Genomic DNA, 13,936 nt, shown 5'->3' with positions numbered 1-13,936 from the left:
GGGCGAGCGGGCGAGGTAGAAGTGGGAAGCGGAAAATGAGGGCGGGGGCGCCATCTTGGTGCAGGGCAGCGCGCAAAATGGTGAGCGTCTTAAGGGGGATGCCGCATTTCAGGAGCTGAGCGCCAGCACTTGCTGTAAGTAACTTTGGCGCCCAGAACTGATTATTTTTGTCAAAGAACTCCCCAAACAGTCTTGATTAAGGTTTATGACCTAATCGTGATCAAGCCTTCTGTTATTATTTCATGTAATATGGTACCATGTGTAGCCGTGCTGTCCTGTGGCATTGAGGGGTGGCGGCCACTGTCCCCCGGGGAGGAACTTGAGGAAAGGCAGGCCTGCCATGGGCGGCTTCAGGCCCTGATTCGGGCTGGTGTCACAGAAGGGTAGAAAATTGCATCTGCCGTGCCCTGACACCGCACTGTTTCTGTTGAAGCCCCTTGGCGTGGTTCAAGACGTGCAGAACTGGTGTGCGGCACCCCAGGCTGCAGACAAAAAGGAGGCTGCGTCTTTCCTCGTTAGGGCCCTGCCTCCTCCCAGGTGATGTTAAACCCTTTCCAAAACGGTTACAATCCACTTCACCTGCCTGGCTCTGGCTGTGCCCGTGCAGGAGGTCAGTACAGAGCCAGGCCTCACACGCCCATGCCCGCGCAGAGCTCTGGTGGGTGCCTGGTTCCTGTCCTTCAAACCACTGAGCAATGACCAAGGCCACAGGCATCACTCACACTTACGGACCAGGGGCACGTGGTCCGGGTCAGTGGAGAAAATCTGGGGAATGTTTCACTGGATGCCTCAAATAAAAAATAGTGGATACAACTACTATCAACAGTAAGGCTAATTAACAATAAAAGAATGAAAATAATTTAAGCTGAAGCTTTTACCACTTTCTTCCTTAAGAACCAACCTATGTGACATTTCTAAAGTGGAATATTTTGAAAACCCCATTCCCTTTCTTTAACAACAGCTCACTGAACTAAGCCCACAGCAAAATAGAGCATGTGTTTCCTCACGGCAGGAATAGTAACACTGCTGTGTTATGACGATACATCCAACAGTAATTTTGTGGTACCTGAAAAAAGAGGCTGATTCATTAATGGTTATTGTCGTTTGGCTCACTCACTGGAAGATACTGGGCAGCATCTTTTTTTTTAATTCATAAAAGATGGTTCAAAGTCATGCATTATAATTTCATTAGTATACAAGAGACAGTTCTGAGTGGTTAAGTGCAGCCAGTTTTAAATTGTATACACCAATGATCACTGTTACAGTAAAATAAGCATATCTGTGGCTTTCTAGGAACATTGTAGGTCTTAGCATCCTCCTGTAGCCACAGGCACAGGACTGCTACCAGAGGAGCTATGATCCCACCCACCAGGATCAGGCAACAACCTGCCTGTTGTAGCCACTCACAAAACCAGTGCAATAGCTAGATTTAAAAAAAAAAATCATTAAGAAGAAATGTTTGTGTCCAGATGCACCTACTAAATCCAAATGACCTGCAGAAAGAAAGGGTCCTAATTTTCCTTGAGTTTTACAATACAAACTCCAAGAAGGTTAGATGTGTCCTTTTCCTTGCTGGCCACATAGATATTATCCAGCAATTTCAGCTGAATTTCAAGAGGACATGAAGGTAAAGTCACATGTTACTGTTGAACCAACCAATATAAAGGCCAAATCCTGCCAGAGAAGGTGGGATCTGCTGCTCCGGTCCATCTCCTCTCGTCCCCATTCCTCTCTGCTCTGCTCCCTACCTGGATCTCTTGTTTCCTTGCAGTGCCTTTAGCACTCAAGCACACCCTGCCCTGACCCAGTTCAACTCACGGACCTTACAGAAAATTGTCCACTTTTCTGTCAGTTGGCTTTTTACCAGTTTAGTTAGTCAAGTGAGCTCAGCTCAGGGGTAAACAACCACCAGCGAAGGTGCAAGGCTGGTGGAGGAGGGGGCAAAGAAAGCATAGTGAGGACGGCAGGACGGAGAGGATAAAATGGCATTGAGCTGTTAGATGGCTCAGGGTGTACCAGATGCATTGTTACAGGAGCAAACACAAGTTTTCCTTCCATCTGTTTATTTCAGTGTTTGGGTTAAACAGTGGTTTAGAAAACAGAGTTCGCATCTGCCTGCGCAGACATTCCCTCCTGCTTAGTCATGGCAGGGGTGCTGTGAGCGCAGTGGCCAGACACGGGGTTAGGATCCAGGAACCTTTGGCACAGCGGATGTCGGCCGCTTCCTTTCCCTGTGGCTCACTTTTTCCAGCTGTGAAAGGGAGACAGTAAATACTCACTCAGGAGACCCACACAACCTGATTCATCAGTGCTTGTAAAGCCTTGTCACAAAAGGAAAAGGGAAGCCAAGAGAGGATGATTTGCGCTCTACGCCTCACTGCAGCAACTGTCACCTCTCAAACAACTGATGGAGAGTTCAGCTTCTGCATCCCTGCGCTGAAATCCCCCTCTGAGGCTGCTGCCTCCCTGCCCATCCACAGCCCAGGGGTCGGACAATGCTGCAAGATCCTGCTTTAGGTTGTATCATGGCAGTAGGTCGTTGTTATAAATTGAGACCACAATTGATCATAATCCCATTAAAATTTTATTAATTATAGCAAGTAGAATATGAGCAAAGACAGCGCTGGACGGCAGGGGAGTCTGCGCTCCGCCAACTGCCGCCCTGAGCAGTTTAAACAGTCCTTTTTTATACTTTTTACTTTCGTGTTCATGAAGTAGTGGAGGTGTTAACCCCTTACTCATATATCTTTATATGGGGTTGTCTGTCTTGTTTCTGTCTGGCGGTTATCTTCTCTTTTACAAGCAGCATCCTGGAAGTAGTGGAGGTGTTAACCCCTTACTCATATATCTTTATATGGGGTCGTCTGTCTTGTTTCTGTCTGGCGGTTATCTTATCTTTCACAAGAGGCATCCTGGACATCTGGCGCCTAGTCTTTACATTATGCTTAACATAAATCTTAATAAACAATATCCTATTCCATAGTTTCTTACAGTCGTTACCCTCTGAGGAACCTAACGCTCATGCCTCCACCTTCTGTACCTGTGATCCATTCTCCAATAGTATTAAGCCTGCAGGGTAAAATATTTTAGAGTCTCTGACTCTAATAAATTAAGAAATAATTTAAAATAAAAATAAAATTAAGAAATAATTTTTCAAAATGACTGAACACTTCACTCAAAGGGAAATTCCCTGCCATTGTCATGCCAAAGTAATTATAGCCATACCACAAAAATTATCCCACTATAATTCCGGTGATCTATGATCCTCCATCTGAACAATATGCTGGGCTATTTTCCCAGGCAGCTAAAACCCTCTGGCAGCTCTGACTCTGAGCCTCTGGAAGGGACCTGTGTCCCAAAAGCCCTCTCCTCCCTCACCCTGGTGATTTAGAGAGCAGCCCGAGATCTCTTTTTCCCCCGGTACGATTTTCCCCCTCGGAGTGTTGCAGCTCGACTCCCACCTTCCTGCAGGCTCCGACTCCTCCCAGGAAGTCCCAGCTGCAGATGGAGCCTTTCAGAGGCTGGGAGAGGGCAGCATGTGTGCAAAGGCAGCCTGGGCGGTCGTGCCAGACTTTCCAGCATAAACCAGCGTAGCGCAGCTTGGTGTAAGTCAGTTTTACCCCCACTATCCCATCTGGGAGCTGCCTTGTGCCTGCGTGTGCGCGCTTCCTGGCTGTTGCTGCTGCATTCGCTCGTGCTCCCGCTGTGCTGTGGCCTTGCACCCCGTGGTGTGAGGGCTTCAGGGGGACCCTTGTCCCCAGAAGTCTTTCGGGTGCACCTGTGAGCACCCAGGATGGCCAGCGCTGCGGAGGTGCTTGGTGAGCAGCGGGACAGAGGAGACGGCTGGTGCCCGCAGGCTGCAGGGCAGGAGGTGGTGAGTGACCGGTGCCCACCATGACCTTTCAGCTGTCACCTCCAAAATCCTTAGTGTGCTCCGTCCTGTGCACCCTGCCAGGGCAAGAGGTGCCCCGGCTCCTGTCCAGGGAGCGTACGTACAGCATAGCCTGAAATGCCCCGCCAGGTGAGAGGCTCCCCGAGCCCTTCCCAGGCTTTCCGGCTCTGGTGGCTGTCCCTGCTCCAAAACATTCGCCAGGGCTGTGGCGGTGAGGCAGAGCCCTCTGCCCCAGCCCTGCTCGGCTGCTCCCACTGGCAGCAGCACCCTGACCCTGGTGCTGCCTCTAGTTCTTTGCAGCAGCCTCGTGCACAGCTCTTACACCCGCTCCTAGTTCTCTGTAATCTGTTGAAGCCCTCTTTAACTACCACACTTCCATTTTGTCACCTGCAGAGTTAGTCCCCTCATTCCAGTACTCATTTGCTTTGCATCCCAAAGCAGTGTCCCCCCGCATCTCAGCACTGGCCCCAACATGCAGCTGTCCTGCACACAGGGGCAAGGTGGACATTTCTCAGTCCTGACTAATATTATGCTGTGGCTTCCCATTTTTCCATGAATTGTGCTGTTTTGTCCCACCTGGGCAAAGAGATGTAAAACCCCACTGGTTTCAGCTGGCAGCCACTTTGGACTTTTGTTAGAAATAACACAAGATGGAAACCGTGGGGACGTACATCCTGCATGTCAAGGTGGAAAGTGCACCTAGCAGTACTGAGAACTTACCTGTGGGCTGGTCAGCTTCAAACCTGTTTTAATTTACTTTTTGGCAGCTGGGTAAATTAATCCATGGCTGGTCAAAATAAAGGCACGTGCGTCCTCCAGACTCACCACTTTTACCTCAAGTACCTAACAAAAAATAACTTACTTTAGCTTAAATGCTGCATGTTTAAGCAATGTTGTAGAATAGTTGAGGGAGTCTGAGGTGAAGGAACAGGCAGCAGCAGGCACAGAAATTAAGTTGTCTGGGGCCTTGAAGGAAAGGTAAACACCAAAATCACTTTGAAGATGGAAGTGGAAGCTGTCATCTTGTCAATCAGAGTAAAACTTGTGACTAAACAGCCCAGAGCTGCAGCAGCTGAGAGGTCAGAGAGTCTCAAAAACAGCAGTACTCTTGCTTTGATTTTTTTGGTAACCTTAAGAACATGAAAAAAGAGATGGGTTTGTGTGGCACATCCCTAAGGCCCCTTGTTTCACTTGCCAGCCCCAAGAGGCAGGGTATTCAAACAGCCTGGCCAAGGCACAGCCCCAGCAGCCAGGAAGGGCAGAGGCAAGAGATACCTGGGATAAATGAAACTGGATGGGAAGCTGATATTGAATACAGAACTCCCAGAGGATGCCCTCTCAGTGGTGTCTGTACCGCTCCCCCCAGCGCAGAGGAAAGTAGGGAGAACCTGGAATTCAGGAGAGAGGAGGTGGAAGCCGTGGTTGCCCATGGGATCCTGAGTCTGTGCATGTCATGGGTACAAAGTACAGCCCTGGCACTCTTTGACGTTGCAGCGACAACACGCAGAGCACCTTGTTCCCCTTTTTCCTTTCTGTGGCAGAATGATCACAGCTTTGGGTCTGGACCTGCCTTGGCCCTGGGTACACAGAGCATTTGCTTTACGCCTGCAGCCATGGAGTGGTTGTCTTACTCTTCTGCTTTGTGTCTGGGGGAAATGCAGGTCTGTGCCCGTACCAGTGAGACAGCAGGAGCCGTGGCATGCTCAGGAGAGCAGGACCGTCTCTGCGTCACTTCTTGCTGGAGAGAAAGAGCAGCGCTGGATATAGCTCATACTCCAGTGAGGTATTGAATGCCCAATGTGACTGTTTCTGGCCAGCAGCCTGGTCCCTGGCTGAGGCTGCAGCCCTCAGGGAACTCACTGCCCAGGAGCTAGCCTTGGCAGGGAAGGTGGATAGGACACACCAGGAAAAGCCACACTGGTGCAATCTCCTCTGTACCTGCTTATTTCCAGGTAGCCTATTTAAAGGAAACGTAAGTGAGAGAATATCTTCAATACAGAACAAAGCTCATGGTGGGGTTGCCCCTTCTGATGGTCTCTTCTACTAAAGCTTCTTGGGTTGCAAAGTACTTGGGAAATATCAGCATCCCTTTTGCAGATACAAACATGCAGAGTGAGGAAATCACATGTGGCAGGGAGTCAGCGGTGAAAGGTTGTGGCCACTTAGTCTTCTACATTTGCAATCAACCATCCTGTCTGGCTGCCAGGCAGATTGCAACTGGAGAAACTCATCATTTGGTTTGGGGAGCAGAATAGACTGAAACAGATTTGGGGGCTGCATGGCCCCAAGACCATGTTGCTCCCCAGCCTGATGGGGAGCTGCCCACAGCAGCATCACTCAGGCTGGGGATGGCATGGGTGGGACATCAAAAGAAGAAAGTAGTTGTCATTTTCCTGCCTGAAAAGGCTGGAGCAGACAAAGCCTTTCCTCAGAACTGGGAATTTCTAGGCTTAAATCATCTTTTTCCCACTGACCCCCATGACACTTGCCGATGCTGTTCAGTTCTCTGAACTGTGGCCAGCAGCAGCCTCACTGCAAGAGAACTGTTAATATTTCACCTCCAGCTTTTACTTTCCAAGCCACAAATCCTTCTACCCCAACCAAAATCAGCTCAGGCACTGGGTCTTGCTGACCATAATATCTGCGAGCTTGTACAGAAAGAGCAAAGCAGGGGGCTGGGGGAGAGGAGTGGGGCTCCCTTAGGCACATCTGACGTTCTCCCACTGTGCTTATCCGACCAGAAGGAGGACTTTGCTCTCAGTGTCTCCTGTTGTCCTTCTTCCCACCCCCCCAGCCATGACGCACATGGAAACCAGATACCAGTCAGGCAGACGGTACCTTGGTGCCTCTGTACATCAAACTGACCTGTGCTGTGCTCCCCTCTTGCCTGTACCCTGTTGCTGCCTGTTTGTGCCATGAACTTTAGGCACAAGACAGCATATTGTTTAGGATCCAGAGCAACTCCCTTCACCAAGTGCTCCAGCAGGACAAAGGAGTAAATACTTCTGCTATTCCATAGAGCAGTGTGGGATAAAAAAGTTTGTTATTCTAGGAAAAGGGGATATTTTGTGGCCCATAGAGAACAAGGAGGTCCTTCCAGTGGAGGACAAGAGAGGCTATGGCAGGCAAAAGCCTGAGGTCTGGGGTCGTTGGCCTGGCTGTTACAGGTTGGCTGAGGTCATTTGACCTGATGATTTATTGCAGCTGAAAATGAGGTTTAAGGCACTGCCAGCTCCCCAGTGAGTGTACACACACTTCTTTTGTTTATCTGTTTTCTCAGTTCTTGTTGAGACTTGTAAATGAAACATCCTTCTCTGCCAGCTCTTGTCTGATCTTTCACAAAAAGTGCGTGAAGCTTTTTCCAGAAACCACTGCAACAGCGTTACTGCTCTAACATCGGTCAGCAACAACCCATGAAGCAATACTAAAGGGCACACCTTCTATTCAGAAAAGCACACCTGGGGAGGCCACGTCCCCTTCGCACGCAGCCCCATTGCCGTTGGTAAAAGCTTCAGACTCTCTTTTTCTCTTTTGCAGGCAGAAATGTCAAGGCCAGTGCAAGCTCGGAGGCTGGAGGGAATAGATAAGAATATCTGGTGAGTTAAGAGAATATCTGGTTTACCCTGATGGTAGATGTGGTTTTAAGCAGCCTAACGCCAGACAGAAACCACTGCACCCTCACAGCACAGAGCAGCAGTCTCCCTTGGCTGCTTTGCATTTGTTCAGGCAGCGCACAAAAGGGCAAGTTTGTCCCTGGAGATTTTACCCTGGCTCAGTTCTGTACCTGCTGCTCCCACTTCATGCTGTATCAGGTGCTCTGCACCATCCTGCAGGAAGGCAGGCAGGACTGCCTTGTAGTGTGTTGCACCCCATCCAACCATCCACCTGAATGATCCCAGCAGCACCCAAATCTGAGCCAGGTGGTTCAGCACGCTAGCTGCAGCCTGGCATCTGCTTCAAGTCGCTCTAGGGCACTGCAAGCAGAGAGGCAGGCAAAGGGATGCTGCAAATGCGATTCCCAGCCTGCCAGGCACAGGTTAGCATTGGGAAAGCTGCGTGCTTGGAGAGATTTAAATGGGCTTTCCCCCAGTGCCCTGCTCTGTCTGGTTTCAAGGCACAAACTACCGATGAGTTCAGCCTACCTTTCCCTCTGCAGTGTCCTTCAACATGCCTAGTTGCTAAATTTTGCAGAACTGGCATGAGCTTGAAAACCTCTGAGTCCTCTCCTGCTTGGTCTGGTCTGATCAGAAGTGGTGTGCAGCTTCAGCTACGACCGCACACCCAGACAACATAGTGGCTGTTTCCTTCGAGAACAATTAAACAATTAAAACCACCCCCCAATGCAATAGTACCTCATCCTTGGTTTAATTGAAACAGGTCTGAAGTGACCTGTGCTCGGTCCTGTCCGCCTGTGAGCAGTGGGATGGCTTTGCAGGAGGGACACCAACCTTGGTGACTTCAAAGGGATGCTGGCAAGCAGAGCCGGCGCCAGCACGCTGCTCAGACCCTCTGTAAATGCTTCTTTCTCTAACTTTCTTCTCTCCAGGGTGGAGTTTGTAAAGCTGGCTGCCACCTACTCCACAGTGAACCTGGGACAGGGCTTCCCTGACTTCCCTCCCCCCGGCTTTCTGAAGGAGGCATTCCTGAGAGCCCTCAGCGAGGAGAACCACATGCTGCACCAGTACACCCGTGCCTTCGTGCGTGGACAGACTCCCTCACCCGCAATACCTGCTCGCTCTCTGTTAGCCTTGGCCACTTCAGGGCTTATCAGGCAGCAAGAAACAGGGCAGATCTCATGAGGCAAAACACACATCCACCCTCAGCCTGGCCCCCTGCACCCAGGGCTGTAACGCCCTGCTTTACCAGGGCATTTGGAGCAGCCAGGCTGGAAGATGCCCCGCATGCTCCCTCACAAGGCACTTGGCTGCCCAGGTCCCTTCCAGCGTCTTACCCATGTCTTAGAAGGCTTCTGCAACCCAGTTCTGACCCCTTCTCTTACCCCACAGGGCCACCCACCTCTGGTGAAGATCCTAGCCCAGTTTTTTGGGAAGCTGCTCGGACGAGAGCTGGATCCTATGACCAATGTGATGGTGACTGTGGGGGCATACCAGGCCCTTTTCTGCTGCTTCCAGGCTTTCATTGGTGAAGGCGATGAGGTAAACCAAGATTTGGGCTTGTTGCACTGGCAGCTTTCCCCCAAAGGAGCCGTTCCTGGCTGTGGGTCTGCCAGCAGCTGTAGGATGGTTTTCATTGTCCTTTTCCAAAGCAGAAGCGGTTTATCCCCATTCTCCAGTATCTGAGCTTCTAAAGGGAAAAAATTATTTGCTGCAGCACACTGTCTCATTTCTGCATAAAGCAAAATAACCATTTTACCCTGAGCAGTGGTGTTCTTCCCTGGCACTGCCCACAGGCAACACAGATTCTCCGTTACAGTAATTCAGGGATTAAAATTTCCCATCCCTCTCACTGCTCTCTGGGTCTGAGAGGTCTGAGCAGGGTTAGGAGGGCATGACATGTCCCTTTTCTTCCAGGTGATAATCATTGAGCCCTTCTTCGACTGCTACGAGCCAATGGTGAAAATGGCTGGTGGGACAACTGTGTTTGTGCCGCTGAGACCGGTGAGTGGGTTGGAGCAAAGCTGTCAAGGAGGGAAGAGTCATAGCAAAGCAAGCGAAGAGGTGAGTGCAGAGGTAGCAAAGCAAGCCAAGATTCTCCTTTGTTCTCTCTAGAAAGCTCCAAAAGATGGAAAATTGATGTCTAGTGCAGACTGGCAGCTGGACCCAGCTGAACTGGCTTCTAAATTCAGTGAACGGACAAAAGCCATCGTCCTGAACTCACCCAACAACCCTCTGGGCAAGGTAATGCCTCTGGCCTTGCTGTGGCTGGCCCCAAAAGCTGCTGGGGTGCTACAGCTCACCTGGCCACATTTGCAGTGTAGCAGTCACTCAACCTTCCTCGCACATAAGGGAATGGGTGTTGTGGGAGCATCACGTGCTGCCCTCGCTCTTCTGGTGTTTTTAAGCCTGATCTTCTGTGCCAGCAGTGGCTTTGCCCTGTCAGACCACTCAGCCAGCTCCTGCCCACCCTGGCTTGGGAGGTGGTGCAGGCAGGGTGCACAGCTTTCATGGAAGGGCTGGGACAGGAGGGGCTCAGAGGCGCTCCTGCCGCATCTCTGCTCTGCTCCCTGCAGGTGTTCAGCCGAGGGGAGCTGGAGCTCATTGCAGAGCTGTGTGTGAAGCATGACGTCCTGTGCTTCAGCGATGAAGTGTACGAGTGGCTGGTCTACGATGGGAAGGAACACATCCGCATCGGTATGGAGAATGGCTTGGCTGAGCCTGGATATCTTCTCTGGGTACAGCAACTTCGGGGAAGGAACTGGTGATTTAACTGGGGTCCCCTGGAAATTACACGGGCTGCCTGCCCACGTGATGCTACTGGGCTTGTATGCCCCTTAGAGGTATTTTGCTGCACTTCAGTCTCAGCCTCCAAGCCAGGTCTTAAACCAGAGCCTTGACTTCCAGAGCCAGTTAGAGGGAACAAAAGAGCTTCACAGCATGAGATCCGGAGCAAAGAGCCCTTTGGCTTCAGTGAAACTGAATTTTTCCCCATACTTTGTAAACTCACAGTTTTCTGAGTGTCTCTAGTTTTGGAACATCCATGTCAACATGATTTCAGAGGCGTGTTCTTCCTGTTGCAATAACACCATCTTGCAGGGTGATGGTGCTTGGCACCTCTGGGAACCCCTGGGGCTGGGTGCATGCATATGGAAACAGTTAGTTATAAAGAGATGCTCTTCAGAAGTCCAGCTTCCTGCTGGAACATGCTTTGAGGCTCATCCAGGTGAAAGATGTGCTGTGCACACAAGAGGTCACCACAGGTTATAGTGGTCAAAGAGCTCCCACCGTCATTAATGCAGCCCGGAGGCAAGCATGCTGAGCTCTGCCATTGGCGTTTCTCTCTTGTTCCATTGCCAGCCACCTTGCAAGGGATGTGGGACCGCACGGTGGTCATTGGGAGTGCTGGGAAGACCTTCAGTGCGACTGGATGGAAGGTGAATTCCCCCATGCGGCACCTCGTTGTGTCCCCATACCTGTCCCTTTGCTCCAGGATGTGGGTCCCGTCACCACAGCGCAGCACTGGGAACGCTGCTGCCGCGCACTCAGCTTTGAGCCTCAGGGTCTGAAAGTACCAAATCTGCTTTGTGATAGCCCTGTCTGGAGAATACAATGAAGGCAGCACAGGCAAGTAAAGGGGAGCCCGAGCAGGTACCCAGAGACTCACCACCTTCCCCCTCCTCTCCTTGCTGCAGGTGGGCTGGACCATGGGACCCAACAGGCTGCTGCAGCACCTCCGCACTGTGCACCAAAACTCAGCGTACCACTGTGCCACACTTGCCCAGGTAAGGTATCTCCCTGCAAGTAGCCCTGCAATTCCCAAACCCCCAAAGCAGGGGTGACAGAGGGTCCTCCTGCCCATGGCTGACCTGAAAGGCCAGACAGATGAGACAGGTGCCCCGGAGAGGCTTCTTCCCTTCTCCCTGCAGTTGCCCCATGTCTGAGAGGAAGGGGAGAGGCCAGCCTGCCTGGGGTATATTCCTTATTTTGCACTGACAAGCCTAAGGGGCCAGTCGGAGGGGCTGGAGGCAGAGAGCTCCCTAATCATAAGTGAATTGCATCGGAGCAAAGACTCCAGTTCCCAAGCAAGCCTTGACCATCTTCCCACCAGGCACTGGCTCCTCTCTTCTTGCAGGAGGCTGTGGCTCAGGGTTTCCAGAGGGAGCTCATGCTCTACGGGAAACCAGACAGCTACTTTGTCCAACTGCCCGAGGAGCTGCAGAAGAAGAGAGACTGGCTGGTCCAGAGCCTGGATGCTGTGGGGATGAAACCCATCATCCCCGAGGGCACCTACTTCTTGGTGGCAGACATCTCCAAATTCAGTGAGTCAGCTGCAGTTTTGCGCAGGCAGGGCTGAGTGTGGCAGGCCAGCTTGGAGTGGTACCACTAGCAGGGACAGGAACCTGCAAAAACCACCACCAAAGTGCGACGGACAAGAGCGTGTTCCCCAGCGGCCGTGCGTTGGGGGCTCAGCTGGGGCACCCGGCAGCAGCCCCAACCTCTGTGCTGCTTTGCTTCTGCAGGATCCAGCGTCCCCGATGTCCCTGACTCTGATGAGCCCTATGACTCCAGATTTGCAAAGTGGATGGTCAAGAACAAGGTAAATGTGTCTGGCCCTTTCCACCGTGATCGCCGTGGTGGGTTTGTGCCCTCACTGCTGACTGTGCTCGTGGGAGCCAGCAGCACCACACCGCTGCTGGGTCTGGCAGCTCATGGCCCAGGGCTGCCTGGAGCGGTCAGCATCACCCCTTCTGGGCACGGCGGGCTGCACGCCAGCCCGGGATGGGTAACTGCAGCTCCGCATGTTTCCCCTTCCCAGGGACTTGCTGCCATCCCGCTTTCTGCTTTCTACTCTGAGGCCCACAAGAACAACTACAACCATTTCATCCGGTTCTGCTTCGCAAAGGTGAGACACACGGCAGCACGAAGGAAGGTGAGGCTGGGCGTGCTAATCAGGGCTGGTGTAACAAGCTAAATGACGAGAAGTCAGAGCACCTTGGGTGTTAGAGCCTAAGCAGGGCACCACAGCTGGTCCAGTGCCCTCCTGCAGACACACAAGCCGAGCCGGGGGCAGGTGCGCCAGCGCCATCCTAAGCTTTCTCCCATCAGCATCCTACATCCTTGGCCAAGGCAGGAGTCTTCTGGGTGCACGTTTAACTGCCCGGCAGCTATGGCCACCCCGGCGGTGGCAGAACCTGCCTCATATTGAACCTGGGGCAGTTGCAGTGTTCCAGAACAAGAACAGGATTTTTATATGGATGACTGCAGTGAGGGGAAGGGGGATTTGGCTGAAAGCCACTGACTGAACCTGTGGTATTTGTTTAGGAGGAAGCTACACTGAAGGCAGCAAATGACATATTGCAAAAATGGAAACAGGAAAAAACCAGTCCCTGAGCACTGGAGAGAGAGCCAGGCTCTTCATGGTCCTCACCTGCCCCAGCTGCGCTTCCTCCACTTCCTTTGCTTGGCTACAAACTTTGATACATTCTTATTTTTGTGCTTTCAACCACATTTTCTGTCAGACAAAAGGGTAAGAGGTTTGCCAGGCGCAGGGTCTGCGGGACATTGTCACTGTGAAATGATTGTGCTGTTCCTTGCAAGAAAAAGTGAGTCTTTGTGTGCACTGACAGTATTCAATGTTTCTTCTAATGTCTGAAGACTTTGCTCATCAGTTCTGGGATGCGTACAGCAAGACACGAGGTAATGATGGCTCCTGGGGTCTTTTCCACCACCAAATTCTGAAAAGGTGCTTCAGGACCTACCTTTGAGGGCATGCTGGAGGGGTTGGTGTGCCTTGTCTTGTTCCACCTCCTCACTCATGTGCCCCAGCATGCAGGACAGCATTTCCACCAGCACCTGCGTTCCCGTGGGACTGCGCAGTGTTACCACCCATCCGTAGGCTGATTCCTCTGATCCTGAAAATTATAAACCCAGTGAAATACTGTTTCCCATAATTAACAATTTTCCCATTATTTTTTTCTGTGCGTCTCTGGGAGAGGTGACCACAGAATTGGTAACTGGTTTCCCCCAGGAATGAGGCTTTAATAAATACCCCGGCTATTGCCAGACCTTCCCTGTGCACCCCCAAACTATTCCTGGCGCTTTGTCAGGGCTTGGCAGCTTCGTCCAGGCTGCAAAGCAAAACCTCCAGACCTTCGATGAGTACACACTGTGGCCAGGCAGGGCGGGCACAGTGGCCTCGGGCTGCTCCTGCTGCTGGATAAGAACATAAAACATCGTCATCAATCATGCAGGAGTTATGTGCAACAGACCGTGCGATAACTGTTTGTGGCAGTTAAATTATTAAAGTGCAATTACTGAAGAGTAGATGCCTCTGTAATGATTATGGGGCTGATGCAGCTCTCCCAGGGAGCCGCCAGCCCCCCTGCGGCATTTGCAGCGGGATCCCATGGCGGCGGCTGCTTGTCCC

The 13,936-nt window shown here is 51.6% G+C and overlaps 1 protein-coding gene and 1 long non-coding RNA gene across 6 annotated transcripts; one reads left to right on the top strand and one right to left on the bottom strand.

Moving 5' to 3' along the window:
• On the top strand, positions 1-13,826 carry KYAT1 (kynurenine aminotransferase 1). Of its 5 annotated transcripts, none has more exons than XM_080402640.1 (14): positions 1-134; positions 5,554-5,675; positions 7,430-7,488; positions 8,439-8,589; positions 8,899-9,048; positions 9,424-9,510; positions 9,622-9,750; positions 10,083-10,203; positions 10,867-10,943; positions 11,202-11,291; positions 11,642-11,828; positions 12,030-12,106; positions 12,326-12,412; positions 12,832-13,826. In XM_080402640.1, the coding sequence occupies exons 2-14, from the start codon at positions 5,592-5,594 to the stop codon at positions 12,898-12,900; spliced, it is 1,368 nt and encodes a 455-aa protein (XP_080258766.1). In that variant the 5' UTR covers positions 1-134; positions 5,554-5,591; the 3' UTR covers positions 12,901-13,826. The 5 variants fall into 5 exon arrangements, with proteins under 5 accessions (XP_080258766.1, XP_080258769.1, XP_080258768.1 ...); XM_080402639.1 differs by lacking the exon at positions 1-134 and adding an exon at positions 2,985-3,605; XM_080402643.1 differs by lacking the exons at positions 1-134; positions 11,642-11,828 and adding an exon at positions 2,979-3,605.
• On the bottom strand, positions 957-5,547 carry LOC308069780. The gene is made up of 2 exons (XR_013930510.1): positions 4,755-5,547; positions 957-2,251 (listed from the first exon to the last, which is right to left on the bottom strand). It is a non-coding gene; the product is annotated as an uncharacterized lncRNA (long non-coding RNA).
• Positions 13,827-13,936: the final 110 nt, after the last annotated feature.

The sequence above is a fragment of the Falco punctatus genome (genome assembly GCF_963210335.1).
Source record: "Falco punctatus genome assembly, chromosome: 9".
NCBI lineage: Eukaryota > Metazoa > Chordata > Aves > Falconiformes > Falconidae > Falco > Falco punctatus.
The sequence above is the reverse complement of the archived record's forward strand: the minus strand, read 5'-3'. Positions and strand labels throughout refer to the sequence as shown.

Coding starts and splice junctions, on each gene's coding strand:
- KYAT1 (XM_080402640.1), top strand. CDS start 5,592: ATGCTCAGGAGAGCAGGACCGTCTCTGCGTCACTTCTTGCTGGAGAGA. Junction 11,292..11,641: donor ACTGTGCCACACTTGCCCAG/GTAAGGTATCTC, acceptor CTCTTCTTGCAG/GAGGCTGTGGCTCAGGGTTT. Junction 11,829..12,029: donor GGCAGACATCTCCAAATTCA/GTGAGTCAGCTG, acceptor TTGCTTCTGCAG/GATCCAGCGTCCCCGATGTC.